Source organism: Aquila chrysaetos, chromosome 24 (assembly GCF_900496995.4).
Source record: "Aquila chrysaetos chrysaetos chromosome 24, bAquChr1.4, whole genome shotgun sequence".
NCBI lineage: Eukaryota > Metazoa > Chordata > Aves > Accipitriformes > Accipitridae > Aquila > Aquila chrysaetos.
In genome coordinates, this window is record NC_044027.1 from 13,418,411 (window position 1) to 13,437,229 (window position 18,819).

An 18,819-nucleotide genomic window follows, 5' to 3' on the forward strand; every position below is an offset into this window, starting at 1 on the left:
TTTACAAAGGGAATCGAAGCCCTGCATTCCAGGTTCAGGCAGGCATGACCAAGCTGCCTTCAATTTACTCTAGTTAGTGAGTGTGAAAGTAAGACTGAAGACATGGACATGGAGTTTGACATAAGCTGTGCTAAAGGACTTTGAACGTGCACCAGACCACACCGCTGTGCCTTTACCGCTGCTGTTACCCAATGCAGTAGGTCAAGGCTGTGGATTACATCTTGTTTAGAAATGTGGCATATTGTGGGTGGTTCATCTGAGCCCACTGAGCGGGGTTCCCGACTTCCAGTCCCCCATCTTCAGCCCGCCAGCTCGTGCCACTTCATTACCACGGCTGACCACCTAAATGAGAACAGCCAGAACTGTGGCTGCCAAGGGCACTTTTAATTTCTCTCTTGGCAGTTGGTTTTAGACACTTGAGATAATTTTTGTGGAGCTTAATTGAAGGTCTCTTAGAAACTGTAGATCTGATCCTATCACATTAGAAATTGGTGTAGAGCCAAGGGAGAGGACCGAGTCCAATTGCTGTGTGAGATTTTGAGATAGCTCCATCCTGCAGCATGTGTAGTCCCATCTGAAAGCAAAAGGGAAACCTTCATACGTTGCCAAATGGTTCTGTGGGAAATTTTGCAACACCCTTTTTGTGGGGCAAAAAAAAAAGCAGGAAAGAAAGAAAAAGAGTAGAGAGCTCTACAGCATTCGTATCCCTGCCAAATCAAATGAAGCAGAGTCATGTGAGCATGTCCAGGGTATCCTATGGGCTAAATCCAGCCCATGATAGGCCCAATCAACTGGTGTTGACTTTGGTCAAATTTTGGATGGCCTTTGCTGTCAGGACTTGACTTTAGATTTTTTTTTCCTGAGATGGGGAAGGGAGATGAGAAACCTCAAAGATGCTGAGCTGCCTGCTCTAGGATTCAGAAGGACTTGGTTGTTAAAATGTGACAGCTGAGCACACAGCCTGTGTTTAACTGCTGCTCATACTGCAGGCCTTTCATTCTTGCTGCATGGTGAGTCCAGATTTTGTCACTACTTTGCCTTTTATTTTCATTTCTTTTCACCTCAGGGAGATGAAGGACCCTTAGGACCACCAGGAGTCCCTGGTCCAGAGGTAGGTTTCAGTAGTTTACTCAGTACCAGCTCTGTTGACCTTGCAATGGGATTATAGTTAACATAAGGCTTCAAAACTCCTGGTTTGGGGAGTGATCTGCTCTCTTCTAAGAAATATTGTCTTGTCCAGGGCTTGGACGAACTGCTTGATCCAGGATGGCTGAAAGTCAAGGAAGTGTCTTGTACAGGGTGTTGAGTGGGACTCTAATTTTATAACTTGCTTAAAGTCTCAGACCTTGAAAAACCCTCTAATGTTTGAATAGTTCATCCTCAAGATAAGGCATGTTGACTGGAAACCATCTCTGTAACCAGTCCTGATGTTCCTTCCTTGATTTATAGTATTTTTCAATGAGTAGAGTGAAAAGCAAGAAAAAAGACCGGACAGTGAGAGAGAGTCCTTTTTGACCTCTACACTGCTCTGAACACAGTGATGTATCACAGAAACATAGTTAGAAGAAACAAAAAGAATATTATCATATCTGTGAGCTTGCCAGCTCAGGATTTTGTAATGGTTATGCACATAATTGTCATCACAGGATAGTAAAATATCCTGAAAATCGGTAACTGTGCTGGAGCTTCGAGGTGGATCAGAAAATAGATGTTTTATTTTGCATTTCCTCCACTGTTCTGGCAGACACTTTTAGTCCTTTCTGGAGCAACGTAATAAATCCACTTTCTCCAGTGCCTGGGACAGCACCATAAGTGTTCTTCTAGCCAAAGGGAAGGCTCAACATGAACCTTTTGCTCTGCAGGTTTATTTCTGCTTTTCTGAGCTGTAGCTGTGAATGTCAGCCTGGCTTCCCCCACTGTAGGGACAGTCCTACTCCCAAATCCTCTCTGGATGCCAGGGATGGAGCCCATAAGATGCTTACATGGCCAAGTCCCTGCCAACACTAGGAAAGTACCATCTTGTAAAGTACCACCTTTGAATGCTCAGATTGCTGGTGTCCTTGCTGGCATTACTACAAGAAAACTGCTGGAAGTAGAATAAATCCAGCTGAATGTGGCACATAATAAACTAAAGGGCAGCAACAAAGCCATTGGCTTGGTTCATTATAGTCCATGCATTATGTTTCTGATGTGATGTTTAAGTAACGGAATCGAGCTGGAGAGTCAGAAATTGGCTGAACCCTGGAGTAGGTGTCTAGGCGTGTTCCCCATGGATCAAACCTGGTGTCACTCAAGACACAGTGCTTTCCTCTTGTGTTGCCTTGGCCTCAGTAAGGGCTGCTACATCTCTAGCACCCTGAATTCACAGGGAGCATTGCTTGTAAGCTGCACCATATAGGTTCATAGATACACTGCTGTGACCAAGGGCAGCTGCAAGCTTTTTATCTTTATTGTTTTTTCCATCTATTTCAGGGTCGATCTGGTCGGAAGGGTTTTCCAGGAAGACCTGGTCCTGATGGTCTAAAGGTGAGGAAAGAATTTGTTCATGATCAGGAAAGCAGTGGATGGAAGGGAGGAAAGGAAGAGGGAGATATCTTTTCTCAACTTTACCATGCTCCAAACCTAGGGTATTCATTCCAGAGAGAACAAGGGGAGCTGAGGATTTCTCTTTTTCTCTGAATTTTGGGGTGTCTACTTCTGCTTGGTTTCTTCAGCAAAAAGAAAGACGGTGCATTTTTTAAGCCATGTGCTTTATTATAAACAAGTGTGTGCCTACTTTGATATAAACCAACTCCCCCCTCCATCATCTCATCTTATTTTCCATTGCTTCTCCATGTTTTTGTTCTAAAACAATGCACATCATTCCTATCTTTGCTGCCTAATTGGCAGCAGGAGCCATCCCAGGGCAGTCCGCTCCACAAACCCACACTCAAAAGGAAAGAGAAAACCCAACAAAAACAACCTCTTCAAACAGTAAATAGCAAAAATGTGGTCTGGCAGCACGTCTGGAGTATCTGCCTACTGAGAAAATACAGCTGCCATCACCCGGAGACAATACTGGTTAGCGGTGAGTCTGGCCTCTGGATGGCCTGTCCAGGGGCACTCCACCGGCCTTCGAGTTCTGCCACAGCTGCCCTTATCCCTGGTGGATTTGAAATTCTCCTCCTCCTGCTTTTCTTTTCACCCCTCATTTTTCTCATTCTCTGAATTTGTCTCATCCTGCACTGTGATTTATCTCACGTAGGTTCTTTCTGTGGTATTCGTGTGGATGCTTCATGTGACAGCTTCATGTGACAGTAATGTGCCTATGCCTGGGAATATTTGGGTTGTCTTTTATTCTTGTGACACTTCCACTAGCAGGTGAATTTTCTTGGATCCCTTCTCCTTTGTCATTCAGGAACCACACCTCCCCATGGTGTCTGCACTCTTGCTTTTCCTAGATGCTCCTCAAATCCTTTGGTTAATCAGGGTCCTTTCCTACTCTCTTCCTGCTGATGACGTGTTTCTGCCTTCATCTGTCTGTTTTACTTAGTCTTTCAGATTGAAATGTTATGGGTCAGAAACACCCCCACTTCAAGAACATCCCTGATGAGAACTCATGCCTTATTAAACATGGGGATAAAGCAACCAGGACTAGGCTATGCCACAGGAAAGTAGACAGCTTATGTTTCAATGCCTGAGTTTGGTTTTGTGAAGGTTATTTTATGACAACAGGACCAGCTGCTTTGGGGACATTTCACTCCAGAACAGCAAGTGTTTGCTCCATGTTTGCGTCAGCTGTGTTTCTTGCATTGGATTACCTCTCAAGTCATAGTTGTTTTTGCGAGACGTTGTTTCTTGCAGATTTTCCACGATTCACACACAGCAGCCCAAATCATGGGTGTACAAAGAACCATGTTGTACTGAGGTTCTGAGTGGGAACACCAAGTAACCTGTGTGCCTTGTCTGTCCTTGTCCTGCAGGGTGAGCCAGGAAACCGTGGCCGACCAGGGAAAGTTGGTGAGCAGGTAAGCTCTTTATTTTCCTTGTCTGTTTGACGATCTCCTATGTACAATGTCTCCTAGATGACCAGAGCGCAGGCAGAGGACAGTGGCCAGAGGCTTCTGGCCACCTCAAACCTGTCGCTAGTCCTGGTGCTCCAGCTGGGGTGCTCTTAGTCTGACTGAAGCTCTTGGTGAACAGCACTGACAGTGACCATGGTGTCTATTTTAAACTGGAGGTTCTTCTACAGGCAGAGTGCTCTGATAAAGTCACAGTTCAGGTGGCTGTGCTGTCAGTACTGGCAGCAGTACAGCACATACGGCCAACTGTGCTTCTCAAGGAGGCAAAGCCACGGTCAGGAAAAAGATTGTGTATTCCTCTTATCCCTAAAGGGGCAATTTCCAGGCTTTGCCTATGTAGGTTTTAAGGGTAGGATCCTTGGCTTTGGGTGCTGTGCTGCTTTGACTCCCACTGGATTTTGGGGGGGGGAGCAGAGGAGATAGCAGCTGAAGAAACCAGACCCTGGGGAAGAGAGGCACTGAGCTGCATTTCATTGTACCACAAGAGAGAACATTCTGCTGGGGTAGCAGGGGATATGCATCATCCCTGTAGGCTTCAGGGGAACCACAGGCATCAAGGAAAAAGAAACAATTACTCCCATGTCTGTGATTGAAACCAACCAACTTGTCCACCACCAACCCTGAAATTGCAGCCACGGAGCCTCCAACATGTTCTGCGCCTTCCTACATGACCACACCAAGCTGGCTGCAGCAGCTGGCCCTGGAAAAGAGGGTGTTGCTTCTCAGTACAGTTGTCCTTCACAGCACTTTCCCTGCCGGATGGTCAACAAGTTTGGTTCGGTTTCGCTTGTCAGCCTCTCTGGCTCTTTGTTCCCCTGTATGCAACAGCTGGGGGTCACTTCTTCCATGGGATTCTAACCAAGCAAGTCCAAAAACCAAGACAGTCCAAAAACCAAGACGGATCCTCTTCGGTACCAGGAATCTGATGAGTCTCAGTATCTATCAAGGATAGTTATTTCTATGTGGAAATTAGAGCTGTTTCTATATTATGGTTAATAATTTATTCCATGAAGAGCAACAACTGAAGCAGCAAAGTTGTTCCACACATCTGAGTTCTAGTTGCAGCTTTATCAGATTCTGCGTGATCTCAGGCAACACCTTCCAGTGCCCTGTACCTCAGTTTTCCCTTCTGTGGAAGGTGTGAGACAGCTCTGAACAGTGCTTAGCACAATGCTTCCTGTTCTTAGGTGGCACCTGTGGATGCTGTTGTATTACAGTTAAAAATGAATATTTAGAATTGCTTTGAGATCCTTAACAAGATGTTGTCCTTGAAGGACAAAGCATCATTAGGATTATTATTCTTTAACGTCCCTCAGGACTGACCTTGGATGAAAACTGTAGGCACTGTTCACCAAAAAGAAAACACAGCTGGCCTCCGCTGACACTGAAACCAGCACAGTGGTATGAAAGCTGCCTGTATTATTCTTAGTCAATTAGTCTTTGTCTAGAAATATCACCCAGAAAGAATTTCTATTTCCACACCAGTCAAGTCATTAGAACAAAAATGTCGCACCAGATTAGCGAGAATAACCTCCTTTCCCATCACACCTTTGCTGAACGATGCTGGAGTGTTGGGTTTTCATTCCTCCCTCCACCTAAGCTTCAGCATTTGGTGTTGGGGCTAGGTTGGTTTTTTGCAGAGCTCTGAGAGACTGGGCTACGCAGGTCACTTGGCACTGAGATACCTTCACCTCACGCCTGTTATCTCTGGTGGAGGTCTTGATGTTTTCTATTCCATGGGCACAATAGGAGTGGTCAAACTTTTCAAACTTGCTGCTCTGCCCTCCATATGGGTTTCCTCTGAGTGGAAACCCTCAGCATAACAGCATGAGAAAAGATCAGCCATCCATCTCATTGGAGCTCTCTTGCCTTTCCTAGGGACATCTGTTTAGACAAACATGGGAGTTTCTGTAAGGTTTCCAGTGACACTTGAGCTCTCATTGGAAACATGAGGTTTTAAGCCACAGGGCAGTCCCTGATGCGTTGTTTTTCCATTGCAAGGACACTGACTTGGGAAGTTCATTCATAAGATGCTTGTTGTCTTCATGTGCCGGAAGGACTCCAGCTGCTGGTCTCCCCTGTACCCTGGAAATGTGTGATTTAACCCTTCCTTGCCAGTAGATGGAGGCAGAAGAATATAAAGAATACAGGGCCTCTGGCCCAGGCCACCAACTTTCCTGTTCCAGAGCTGGGAATACAGGGCAGGAAGATGTCACCAAAATGACTATGTTGAAGGTCAGAAGTGGGAGAAGCAACACCCTGTAGCAGACAGGATAGCAAACTGGGGAAGGGTGCCGCAAGCCCATGGACCTCCCCCTGCTCTGCAGTAGAGACTGAAAATATCAATGAAGAGGTGTGCCAGCTGAAAGAGGCTACGGTTGACCTACGTCTTTAATGGGAACGAGGAGGTCCTGTCATAGTAGGAGCAGCTTTTTGAATCCCTCCTCCTGGACAAGAAGTGACAGCCCCGCTCACTCGCATGGCAATGTTAGGGTCAGCCATGTACCCATTGCACCATGCTGGGAAGGGCAGTCACTCCACTGCCCCTTGGGGGTATCTCTTCCTTCAAGGGAGAATCATGTTGTCCTAATATCAGATGATATTCTAAAATAATTTGTCAAAGGAAACCAATGCCATCGGTTATCTCCTTAATGTATTTTCCTTGCCGTGCTCTTACAAAGGAGGGATGTGCTGTAATGTCAGTTTTGCAGGTGGGGTCTGACAAGCAGAGATATGGATTGACTTGACCAAGGTCAAATGGGTCGCCGAGAACCGATGAGGGAATTGGACCAGCGTTTCCCACGTCTTAGAGCAGCACCTTTCCCAATGCATTTACCTTCCCTTCCAGAGCGCCTTTCTGAGCTGCAGACCTCTCATTCGGGGATTTACAGGCACTGTAGTGTATGCAGCCTCTTTGATCTCACAAGGTGTTTTGTCAGCATGCCTCCACCTTTCCTTCCCTCGCTCCCCAGAGGGCAGTTGGAACCCAATGTGGCCCCAGGGTACAGCTGAGCCCGGTGCACAGGGGGTTAAACCGCATGGCTTTTCTTTGCGGGTCAGAGCGTCCTCCCTTAAACTGTGATATTTACTGTTTTACTTTCCCTTTCTTTCATCTGAATGGGAGGATTGTACATTTACTCCCTCCCGTCCTTTGTCCCTGGTTTGTTTTGTTTTGAGTTCTAGCGAACCAGTAAAACAGAAAGGCCATGATCGGTTCCTGCTGGGAGCGACTGGCGGTCCCGTCCCTGGGAGACCCTGCTCACGCTGGGCTCGCCTTTCGGTTGTTTCTCTCAAATGGGCTATGATTTATGCAAGGCTTCATTGCTGACTTGCTCTCTGTTGATGCAGCCAAGAGGGGGGGCTTAATTATGACAGGGCTGGACAATAAATGGGGAAAGCCAGACAGGAGTTAGGAATTACAACCCGCCAGTCCTCCCCCTTTCCTTCCCCCCCAAGCCCCCAGCAACTTTTTAACAATCTCCATCCCTTTTCCGCCATGCCCTTGGCTGGGGAATACAGCAGACTGAATCATGAGCGACATGCTGAACTCCCTGTCTAATATAAATGTTTTACATTCTTTCCTGTATACTGTGGGCCTTTATCCGGGCAGCCACCGCTGCTGGGACTTCACGTGCATCATTACACACACTGCCTGGAGTCGTGTTTGATGCAGGGCTTCTTTTCAACCCTGGGAACCTGGGAAAAATATGTTATGCTGCAGCCATTTTAGTGTAATGGCCACAATTCATGTCTGCTTTGATTTAATATTTGCCACCGGTGGCTTTTCTGGTTCTTAAAACCTAAATCTTATGCTGCTTGTGTTCCCTTTAGTGTCTATTCCATTTTGGCCAGTGAAGAATATCATTACCTAATCTCCCCCAGTTATTTCATATACTCTTAATAATTTACCAAGATTTATTTTGCCTAGACATATCTACCTCAGTTTGTGTCTGCTTGCAGACGCAGCAATGTTAGCTAATTTAGCCCAGAGCAGACGGTGTTGGCTGCAAACACTACAGAGCTACTGTGCTGGAAGCCTGGCCACGTCACAGGGTCCCTGCTCTGCCATCTCACTTCGGTCCCTACTCTATCACGATCATGCCGTGGGATGCTCCTCTTGCTGGGTACACAGGGAGCAGTGACATCTTCCCTTGAGCAGAAACACCATGTACCAGCGCAGACAGAATTTTCCCCAGTTTTGGAGTGAAAACCAGGCCAGAAATTTTGGCTGTGCTCCCTTTCCATCGTGACGTTTACTCGCGCAGCAGGTACGGCGTTTGCCTCTACCCCGCTTGCGTTGGCAGCGCCGGCAGGTTTCTATACAAGCTGCAATAACAAGTGGCACGTCTTTGACAGCAAGTGGGGTCTCAGGGGGGTGTTGGGTTTGTGGGCTGCTTGGCATGCTGCAATCGGTGCTCTGCAAACCATCTGTAGAGCACCACCAGGTTGGCTGGGAAGCACAACCAGTATATCTCACTTCATGACCCAGATTCCTTAGAGACTTTTTAGGGTGGGAGCTGATGCTGCTTGGACAGCGTATCAGAAAATTAGCCTTCAAGCCTGAGTTTGAATATGCAATGCCCCTCAGAAGTGTTTTTGAAACAGTCTTGTTCTGAATGGTAACACTATTTGCTGCAAGAGCAGGGATCTCTCTTCTTCTGCAGGGACTGACCTAAGTAACCCAGAAATATCTTAAAGAGAGCATCTTCCCAGGGAAAGAGTTTGTTCTGCAGTTTTTCTGATAAATTGGAAATTAAGGAACAGATTTATTTTTTCTTGCTTTATTATTGTATTTTTGCCTAGCAATGCATTTCCTTGTTTCATCTTATTGTTTTGCCATTCTCCTCTGCCTTAACATTTGCCGCCTTCGTGGCCTTGGGCTACTGGAAAACTTCAGTAACTGGATATAGTTATCAGCTGTGTATCTGCACTTGTGTCTAATTGAAAGGATAGTTGATTAGCAGCCTTCAGCAATGCCACCCAGTGGCAACCTTGCATATGCAGATATTGCGAATTTGCCTGCTCTCCCTTTTGTTCCTGCGTTGGGCAATCTGCTGCTGAGTCCAGCACTGCTTTGCTCCCACGTGTGTCTTGTCCGTGCAGCCTGGCCGCAATGGCACGCTTGTGCACAGGGCCTGCTTCAGGCACAGCAAAGACCATTTCAGTGCTGATGTCAGAAGGGTTGGTGACATCAAGCCCCTGATGGGATAGTAGAGCTTTCCTGGTAGTAGCTGTCTTCCCGTGGTTAATTGCTATTTCCATCACAGCACAGTGGCATGCCAGTTTCCTGGGACGTGATCTCTGGATGAATTTCTAACACAAGTGTCTAACTCTAGGCTCCGACATACCTGCTGAACTCTTTGCTTTCTCTCATGAGTTTTTTCCAAACATTTTTCACCTGGATGTTGCTCCCATGCCAGAGTATGACAGGGGCTGCTTGGAGCAGAGAGTGTGTGGCTGCTCCCTGCAAGAGGCGAAGCCAGCTGAGCATCCGAGTGAGAGATGCTTTTGTTGACCCCATCAGCATGCCTCATTGAGGAGCTCCTGTCTCCAGTGATGTTCAAAGGATGGCATTTAATTGCACCATGCGAGGAATGTTAATGCATGAAGTCTCTCGGTGTTTGGAGTCATGGTCAGAAGCTGTTCCCTCTAAAAGTCATTGGAGAGTGACCCGCATTGTGTTTTCTGCCTCTGAATGGGTCTGCTCAGCCTCACACATATGGGAATAGCAATGAGGCTGGTTATTTTGTGCTACAGCTTTGTTGTGAGCGTAACTTCATGGAGAGAGAGAGGGAGGGGTTTGGTGGCAGGAGGACTTGCACAACCTGTGAGTAGGCTGCTCTGTCAGCGCTGGATGCTCCTCTGTAGCTGAGTGGTATCACTGTACACTGTCAGCGCACAGATGTAAACAGAACCACAGCGATGCGCAGACTGCAGAGAGCTCCTCTACGAACTGCACACGTCAGGCGAGCTGGGAACGGAAAAAGCAATGAAGCAGGAGTACAGAGAGGAAACTTTTGCTGCTTTTCTTGCTCTTCCCCCAGAAAGGAGATAGCAGGGTGAAAAGCTCTTCCTTTTCTGAGACCACACTCCAGAAGTTGCCTTGCTAGTGTAGCTTTTTTCCCCATTGTGTTTGTTCATGCTGAATGTTTTCTTGAGTGTGTCATTTGAAAACCTCCTTGACGTTGAAGTGAAAAGGTGAGATTCATTTGCATAGAGGAACTTTACAATTTATTCTGAAGATTCCAAATTATTCTAAAAAAGAGGAAGAGTAGGGTGATACCACTGGAGAGTCCATCTCCTGTCTCTGACTTGCTCAGCAGCCACCTCCCAGTACCAATCAGACTGTTGCTTAAAATCAAACAAGCTGAGGCATGGCTTCCTTTGACACCACCCATGCCAACTGTGGGCAGATTATGAAGTGTTTCAACAGGAGATAAATCTCTTTAGTTACAGAGTCATCGGAGGAACTAAATATAGATATCTCCCAATGACCCTTGCTGGGACTAGGGATGAGGCCATGAGAATCATGCAGTGAGAGAGAGAGTGCCTACCGTGGCAGAGAGGACGGTCCTTTGCATCGCTAGAGGCAGAAACCCGCTGAAGTTGGTAGGGAGGCTGCTGTATTTTAATCCTCAGGAATCTTAGCTTGAGATTGCATCTGTTTCCATCTTTCTAATTAGAAGCAGTTCTGTTTGTTTCTTTTTTATCCCAAATGTTGTCAAATCCTGAGCTTAGACTGTTGGGGTTTTTTTTCCCCAAGATAGTTTCTGAGTAGCGTGATAGATCTCCTGCCTTGCTGGCCCCTCTGGCTGTGTCCTCAGACCTTTATTTCCTACTGACATCCCAACAGCATGACACTCTCCAGGGCAAAATTAATTTGCACAAGGGTTTGAGGCAGCTCAGATCAACCCAGAGGAAGTCTACCCGGTACAGCAGTTAAAATGATGGCAACTCTCAGACTCTGTGCAACCCAGGAGCTCCCGCTATCGATGCTCTTGGGGAAGCTGCGCTGACGTTTTGGGAAATGGTTGCAAAACAAAGCCACGCTATGGACTCAGCCTTTCTACGAAACGTGCTTAACTCATCCCCTATACTGTGTGTTGTGGCTCTTGCAGATCCTAGTGCTGCCGTTCCAGCTGGCGCCTAAAGCAGAACCAGCTGTGGAGTTAGACATTCCCATGGCCGGGAGCAACTCTGTCCGCTCTGGTAGCCAGTAGGAATTACTGAGCAGTATACAAGGGATGCTGTGCTATTTCAACCAGCAAGGTGGACCAAAGAAACCGTTTATTTTCTCAGCAAATAAAAGTGAAAATTAATTGTGCTTTTCTCTTTCCTCAGGGTCTAATGGGTTTCATTGGTCCCGTAGGGGAGCCTGGAATAGTGGGAGAAAAGGTAAGATTGCTTGCAACGAATTGGTTGTTAGAACTTTTGCAGGATGAGGAAGAGTGGGGCGGGAGGAATATTGTGGAGATTTAAGTTGTCATGTCAGTGCAACACCCAGCTGGGAATGTAGCACATCTAGGGTGTCTGAGCTAGTCTTGGGCCAGGCAAAAAATCATCCACTTCACATTTAGGAATTAACATGCGCTTGCCCTCCCAGGAGATGCTGTCAAATATTCTCTGAAAATTTAAGCTTTATTCATTCATAATCTGCTGGAAAGCTTGTATTTGACAGACAGTTCTATTTCTTTCTGGGAATGAGGGGCCCATCAGCCCTGTGTTCCCGGTCAAGGGAGGAGTCCAAGGAGTTTAGGTTACAGATTTGTGCGGAGATGTGCTCACAAGCCCATGCTGAGTTCCCAGTGGGGTCGCACAGGACCAGGGCTGAGCCTGCATTGAACAGGAGGTCTCAGCAATTTCTCAGGTGCAGAGAAGGTACAAGAGTGCAGCCACCTATCTAAGCAAAGTCTGGTCCAAATATTTCCTGTTTTATTTGATGAGGACCATCCAGTCTGGCTGCCCCTGTGGCTGCATTGGGCACGCTACTAAGGGCTGGTGCCCTCTTGTGTACAGTACAGATACATGCTTCCTTCAGGAAGAAAACTGGCTTTATTTTCCATAAAAAATGTAAATGGACATTAATTTGTTTTCTATTAGAGTGTAAAATTTTATTCGGGGGTAGCTTCCAAAGACAAATCATCTGTGTCATTCATTGTATCTCAGTTGCAGACTGCTGGTTTTCGTTGGTGGTTTAATTATTCACAGTCCAGCCATAAAGATAGTAAAGAGCATAAAATGATGCATTCCACACATCAGTTCTCTCTCTTACTTTTATTACTTCAAGCCCTGTCCTCTGGGTAATGATGTCAAGACTCTGTGACAGTTATACTGTGTTCGTTGCAAATGCATTTTATTGCCTGTCTGCAGCAGCCTTTGGAAAGCCCGTTACACTAGATGGTCTCTGGTAGGGCAGTAGCAGAAGCAGGCTCAGTCCAAACTGTCAAGGCACACAAGAACTAAAAGGTATGACATGATGTGGGCTGCATTTTACAGAAGGAAGACAGAGGAATGAAGAGTCTGTGACGTGTCCAACGTGGTTACACAGAAAATTGGTGCCTGAGTGAGCTATCTCAACGGCAGCTGCAGCCCTGAATTGAATGAGGAATAAAGGGTTTGCCATGCAGGAGACATGGGAAGATCTTTTTCCCCACTCCAGTAAATTCACATCTGGCCCTCTGACTTCCATGCCAGTGCCTTGACCACATGAGCTATCCTCATCTTGCAGATTGACTCCATAACATGATGATGTTACGTTGGTGTCAAGGCAAACCCGGGCTGTTCTTTGAAAATCTGCCCTAAGAGATCCTCAGCACAGCTGTGATTTCCATCAGACTTCTTCTCCACCAGGACAAACTTACGGGTGACAGAAATAACTATAATCTAATCAAAACCTCAATCAGGCCTCCAGTTGGCATAGCATCCTACAGCTTACTATGCTGTTGTGAGCTAAATGAAGTGGGAAATACGCTTTCATTAGACACAGCTGAGTCAGCAATCTCCATCCTGAGAGCTGCAAAACTTAAGACTGAAGCCAGTGGAATCCAAAGATTATCAAAGAGAACAATACAGTTAATACATACTTAATAAAATCCATGCATTCAGAGGGAAAAATATCCTTACATTAGTTTACAAGGGCCAACTGGTGACAACACAAACTCTGGGGTTTGTTTTTAATAAGCTGCTTAGAGCCTAGAAAATATTTCCCCTTACATTTTAGCTGTTGGAAGGTAGGTCAGATTTTGGGCGTAAACTACTTGGCAGCATTTGCTAACTCCTCCTTCCTCATCCCCCCAAGCACACAAACATAACACACCTAATTCCCGGTGCTTTACCAGGGCTGCGAGGGCAAGTACAGGCAGTCATGGTGGGAATTGCCACCGTCTCCAAAAAGGAGCAGTTGACATCCCGTCAGTAGAGCCATGCCTTCAACTTGCCCTTGCGTCAGCTCACGGAGGCTTACACCTTGTCTCCTGTTCTTGGCTGAGCTGTAGGGCCAGGTACGTACTCAGGGGAAGTGAGATGTTCTGTATGTGGGGATAAGTAAGACTTTTGGAATTAATAAGTGCGGTTTTTGGTACGTTAAGTTTTTAATGCCAAACAGTGGCTTGTTTTAGAAGGGATAATATCTTTAGGGAGAGCCATGGAGGCATCCGGCTCCGAACCCCTCATAAATGCAGGCCTCCAGATTATTGTTGTTTACACTGTGGTCTCAGTATGAGCCACAGGATAGGGATTCCCCCAAAATGCCTTCGGTCTCCTTCTGAAAGCACCAGCCCTCTATTCTAGGCAGCATCTCTGTTTTTCTTCCAACTTGATTCCCTGCTCTCAGCAGGGCCTCAAGACCACAGCTTTCAAATCCGTGCCTCTAAAAACACCAGAACGTGTAGGGATTATGATACTGCAGAACAGAGAGGGATGTCGTGCCTTGGGTGGGAGGGGCTGGAGATCTCCTGGGATCCAGTCCTAGCACTGTCCAGAGTTGAAGGTGGTCCTGAGTGCAATGCTTGTTTCTTGTTCCTTGGTGGTTTGATGGCAATAGTAAAGTCCCCTCTCTTGGGATACGGAGGATTAGCCAATTCTTGCTGTAATCCTTTAACTACTCTGATGAGATGGATACTTGAAAGAGGGTGATGATTATTCTGTACTGGAAGCCTTTCGGGTAGAAATCTGGTGGCATAGACTGCAATTTGTGGATGTCTTAGTTGTTTCATTGCTTTAGATCCCCGTTGCTGCCAGCGCAGAGTGCTTGTTAGCAAAAGTCCTCACTCTTCCCCATGCACCTGTGTCTCTCCTAGGGCGACCGCGGCTCAGTGGGACCCCCAGGCCCTCCAGGAGTCAAGGGGTCGATGGTAAGGAGTAAGTCTGCATTCTCTCGATCTTGCTGCTGCCTCTCTCTCTGTCCTAGTGAAGGGTGCAGCTTCTCATGGTCTTTTAGTTACATGCCAACAGCTGCAAATTCTTCCTGTCTCTGCGGGGATGGGAATCGCCATTTGACTGACTGGATATTGAGGTATAACCTCTCCCCAGCAGTCGTGTTCAGCAGTCTCCCCCTCAGAGAAACATTGGGTTTCGTCACGTGTTCTGCAGCTCCATCAGCTGAGGACCTGTTGTGTCAAGTAGAGGTAACTAGGAACTGCAAGCTACAGCACCTGAAGGATTGCCGGTTTCCAAGCATCCCGGCTACTGAACAGTCGGGGCCCGGGAACAGTGATCTGTTGTTCACATCCCACCAAGCTGCCGATGCAGCTGGACGTGCAGGGCTGCTTGGGCAGCACGCTCATGGTGTTTTGCTGTGCTATGTGCACTGCCATTTGGGGATCCTTGTTTAGGAGTTTAACAGAGGGGACATCAGCAAGATCCTGTCTTGCTCTGACACTTACGTCCTGTCTATCATAGTGCAAGACCCAAAGACAGATTTTCATATTAATTCAGCCCATTCTCTCCTGGGCTGTTCAGGAAATCCAGCTGCTTATATTGCCAGCAAGGTTGGAGCTGAGCTTTTGACAGTCTGGCCTTCCACATCTGCCCCTGAGCAATTTTACCCTGACAAATAACAGACCTGCCTGACCCTGCAAGCAACCAGCAATGCCTTTTTTCCTGTCTTCCTACTTGGTGGAAGAAGGGCTGAGCAGATCCTGGGAATTCACACCAGGGGTATTCTTCTTCCTTCCCTTTTAGGGGCACCCTGGGACACCAGGAGGAGTGGGTTTTCCTGGGATTCCTGGACCAACAGTAAGTAAAGGCTATCATCACCTTGTAACACCACACAGCAAAAATCAGCATCCCGTATCCTGGGCATTCATGGGCTGAGTCAAGCAACTGTGTCCCAGTTGATTTGAGTGTGATATGAACAAGAGATATGGGGAAAGGGATGGGGCATGGGAGGGAGCAACTTGGAAAGAGATGCTAAAAAACCAGCGGTGCTTAATTCAAACTTTTGTAGCTCATTTACCTAATGGGGGATCCAAAACTCACAATCCAGCCTCAATCTTTTAGCAGGACACAAGCTCACTAGCTCAAGATGTTATTGCAAGGCCCTCTATTTCTGCTGGGAATTGTTGGCAGTATGGCGATCACATCACGCGATAAAGCAACTGTATCATGCGGTGACTACATCATGCAGTGACTGCACCATGCATTTTCAGAGACCCTTGCTGGAGTGAGAGGAGCAGCAGAACAGCTGCCCCCAGATGTACCCTCCGTCTGGATGGGCTCATCTGGTACATGTGCAGCTGTGGCTGGAGCGTGCAATTGGTGTGGAGGTACATTTTAATGTGGCTCCAGTTTCCCACAGCCATTGTTTAGACAGAGCTCCGGCTCTCCCAGTAGCACAAATGCCGTTCCATGTTGTTTGCTGGAACCAAAAGAAAGGCAGCTCTGGGCAAGTACAGGGAATGGATTTTGCTCAGTGTGTGAATTCCCACAGTGGTGTTAATTGGGAGGAAGATCGCAGTAGTGAAATGCCCGCGCAGTGCCAAAGGTTTGGCCTCCAGATCAGCGGCAGCTCTGCCCACTGCGGGGAGCTCGGGGATGCTGTGGGCCCACTGGCTGCAGCCAGCTGCTGCCTGGAGAGAGATTTCACGGTTGCAAGTCAATGGAGGTGAGGGAAAGAAAAGGTCTGAGGTCAAGCAGCACCTTGGGGCGACCCGTCCCTAGCTGAAGAGCAGCAACATGGCACTGGCCAGGCCCTTACAATAAAAGGACCATAATTCTGCCTGTAGCCCCCAGCAGCGAGTTGCTCTGTGGCCCCTCATGGCAGCACTTGCTGTTGCCAGAAGTCTAGGAGGCAGCTGGATATCTCTAGATGTCCCTTTTTCAGCAACTTTCCCAGCACATTAGCTGCTGCATGACTTGCGAGCACAGGAGAGGACAGGAGGGCGTCCTTGGCAGAGGTAGGTTCTGCACCGGCCCTGTGGTAAAGAGCTCCCAGTCCTGAAGCACTATCTAGTGCACCACTAACTAGTACCTTAATTGAGGCTGAGTTTTGTCTTACTTCACTGGGGCATGACGACAACAGTATGATTTGAAGCATCGGGTCTGACTGGAGATGCCGAAACCTCTCTGCGGAGCTCTGGGAGCTGAGACCGTCCCCAGGTCCTTCCGCTTCCTTTAGTTCCCTGTTCTCCTGCAGGCAAATATAAGTTCATCCAAGCAAAACTTTTCCTCCAAGACTGCATTTTAAAAAGTCATAATTCAATAAGTCAAACTTCCCACAAAGCCAGTAAATCAAATAATCCCCTAATATCAAATCCCTGCTCATTAACTCCAGCTGTTTCTGCCTGTTTCTCCACCAAATATTCATTATTTGCTTTTTAAGCCAGACCTGAGGCATGCTGTTGTTGTTTGTCCTAAACCGTTAAAATCTTTGAGATTAAGCTATCCAGTGAGCCTTATCCAGCTATCCAGTGAGCCTTAGCAGCTCTGATGGCTGATTAATTCAATAGAGGGTGACTGGGGATGGGAAGCAAAGGTATAGTCAATGGTAGGAAACTCTGCCCTTAATTTCCGCTCACTGAATCTTGTGAACTCCTTTTCCCTCTTCTTGCTCAGCCTCATCGTACATCTTTTGTGTCAATACACAGTTTTGAAAATAATGTGTACATATAGGTATATTAAAGGTCACTCATCTTCTCCTAAGCAGTTCCTTGAAATTCGCAGCATGGTATCTAGTTGTTCCCTCAACATTTTACCATCACAACGAATGTTTCTCTGCTTGTATTTTCATAAGCTATTTGGGGTAGACTGAGACTTCCAGGAGGATATTCCAAATACCAACAAAGAATTTCATTTCAGTATGTGTTTATCATAAAAATCTCTATAAAACAGGCATCTGACACATCTACTACTTGTCTGTGCCAGTCGCTACTGACCTCACTAGCAAAACTGAGATTTACTGTGATTACAAATATAGTTACAGTCCACTGATTTTTCCATCTTGAGTGAGAACAGCTAAGCACTTGTATTCACTTGTATTCTGAACTTACATGCCATGCAGAAAGATACCTCCATTCCAAAAGTAAAATCTTTATTAGTGGCAGTGGTACAAGCAGTAGGAAGATCACAGTCCAATTTTGTTCTGATCCTTGGTGGAGTTTGGAGGGTTGACAGTTGGTAAAAGCTATTAATATATAAATAGCAAAACTTGATGTGGAATGTTTGAGAGAGTAAGAATGGAATGTGTCATTCTGAGGTTTTCTCTTCTGACAGCAGAAGGCACTAACTTTACATATGGGTTTTTAAAGTTATGATACAGAAGTAAGTCCTGTTAATTGAATATATCCTTTAATTTTTGAAACTGATAAATATTCTAACAGAAAAAAAAGCTGTTTATTTTTCTTCTGCATTTTCTGTATGCACATTAATGAATCAAGTGCATACAAATACAAGTTAAAAGAAAACCTGAAACCTTTCTGTAAGTGTAAGAAGAACAGGATCATCTGCAACACCAACAGTCCAAATGAAATTAGCATCTATCTGCCAGTATGAATATTTATGCAGCACTAACAGGGCAACAGTTACTTGAAGATAAAATTAGTATTTGGCTGAAAAGGTCAAACTTGGATACCTAAGATGAGGTGTCTGATTTTGTATTTGGACAACTGAAAAACAGATCCTGGTTATTATTATCTTTATACAGATACTGAGCAACAGCTGCTTTTAATAGCTTCGGAGGGAATTCTGGATGTTCGACTTCTCTTCAAATTGCACCACTTAGACAACAGCCTGCAGATACTTAAGCATACAAACCTCAGCCAGGGTCCTTGGCCTAAATGTTCATAATCCAAAGGCAATCAGTGAGTTAAAAAAAAAGACCATTTATAGACAAGTAAAAATGGTAATGTCTTTGGCAAGAGTTTAATGAACCAACCTACTAGTCAACGGTCTGTGTCTGAGACCCCTGCAGATCACGTAGGGATGTGGGGTCTTACCAACAGCTGCTGCCTTCCTCCTCCTCCATCTTTATTTTGTTTCCCTTTTCCCCTTCCAGGGTCCAGCAGGAGTCCGTGGTGCACCAGGGATAAGAGGGATGAAAGGCCTCAGGGTAAGCAATTTCCATGAGCTTTTATCCCGCTTGTCTTTCAGCCGTAGGAATAGTAATCCAGTGGATTAGCCTGGGGGTGTGAAGATGAGCAGCAGTTGGGGCAGCACCTCCACAGCCATGCGTCTGCTGTGTATAAAGACTGCGGTCGTTGAAGCAAGTCTCACCAGGGCTGCGAATGCAATTGACACTTATGGGTAGAGGGGTGTCCCAGTG

At 46.4% G+C, this 18,819-nt stretch overlaps 1 protein-coding gene across 2 annotated transcripts in view; it reads left to right on the forward strand.

The window, feature by feature from the left end:
- COL27A1 (collagen type XXVII alpha 1 chain) overlaps positions 1-18,819 on the forward strand; it is a 164,868-nt gene that overhangs the window by 89,609 nt on the left and 56,440 nt on the right. For both annotated transcript variants that reach the window (XM_030000304.2, XM_030000305.2), the window contains 7 exons: positions 1,067-1,111; positions 2,473-2,526; positions 3,963-4,007; positions 11,403-11,456; positions 14,360-14,413; positions 15,243-15,296; positions 18,553-18,606. In XM_030000304.2, the coding sequence (XP_029856164.1) occupies positions 1,067-1,111; positions 2,473-2,526; positions 3,963-4,007; positions 11,403-11,456; positions 14,360-14,413; positions 15,243-15,296; positions 18,553-18,606 (360 nt within the window). The remainder of the gene's footprint in view (positions 1-1,066; positions 1,112-2,472; positions 2,527-3,962; positions 4,008-11,402; positions 11,457-14,359; positions 14,414-15,242; positions 15,297-18,552; positions 18,607-18,819) is intronic.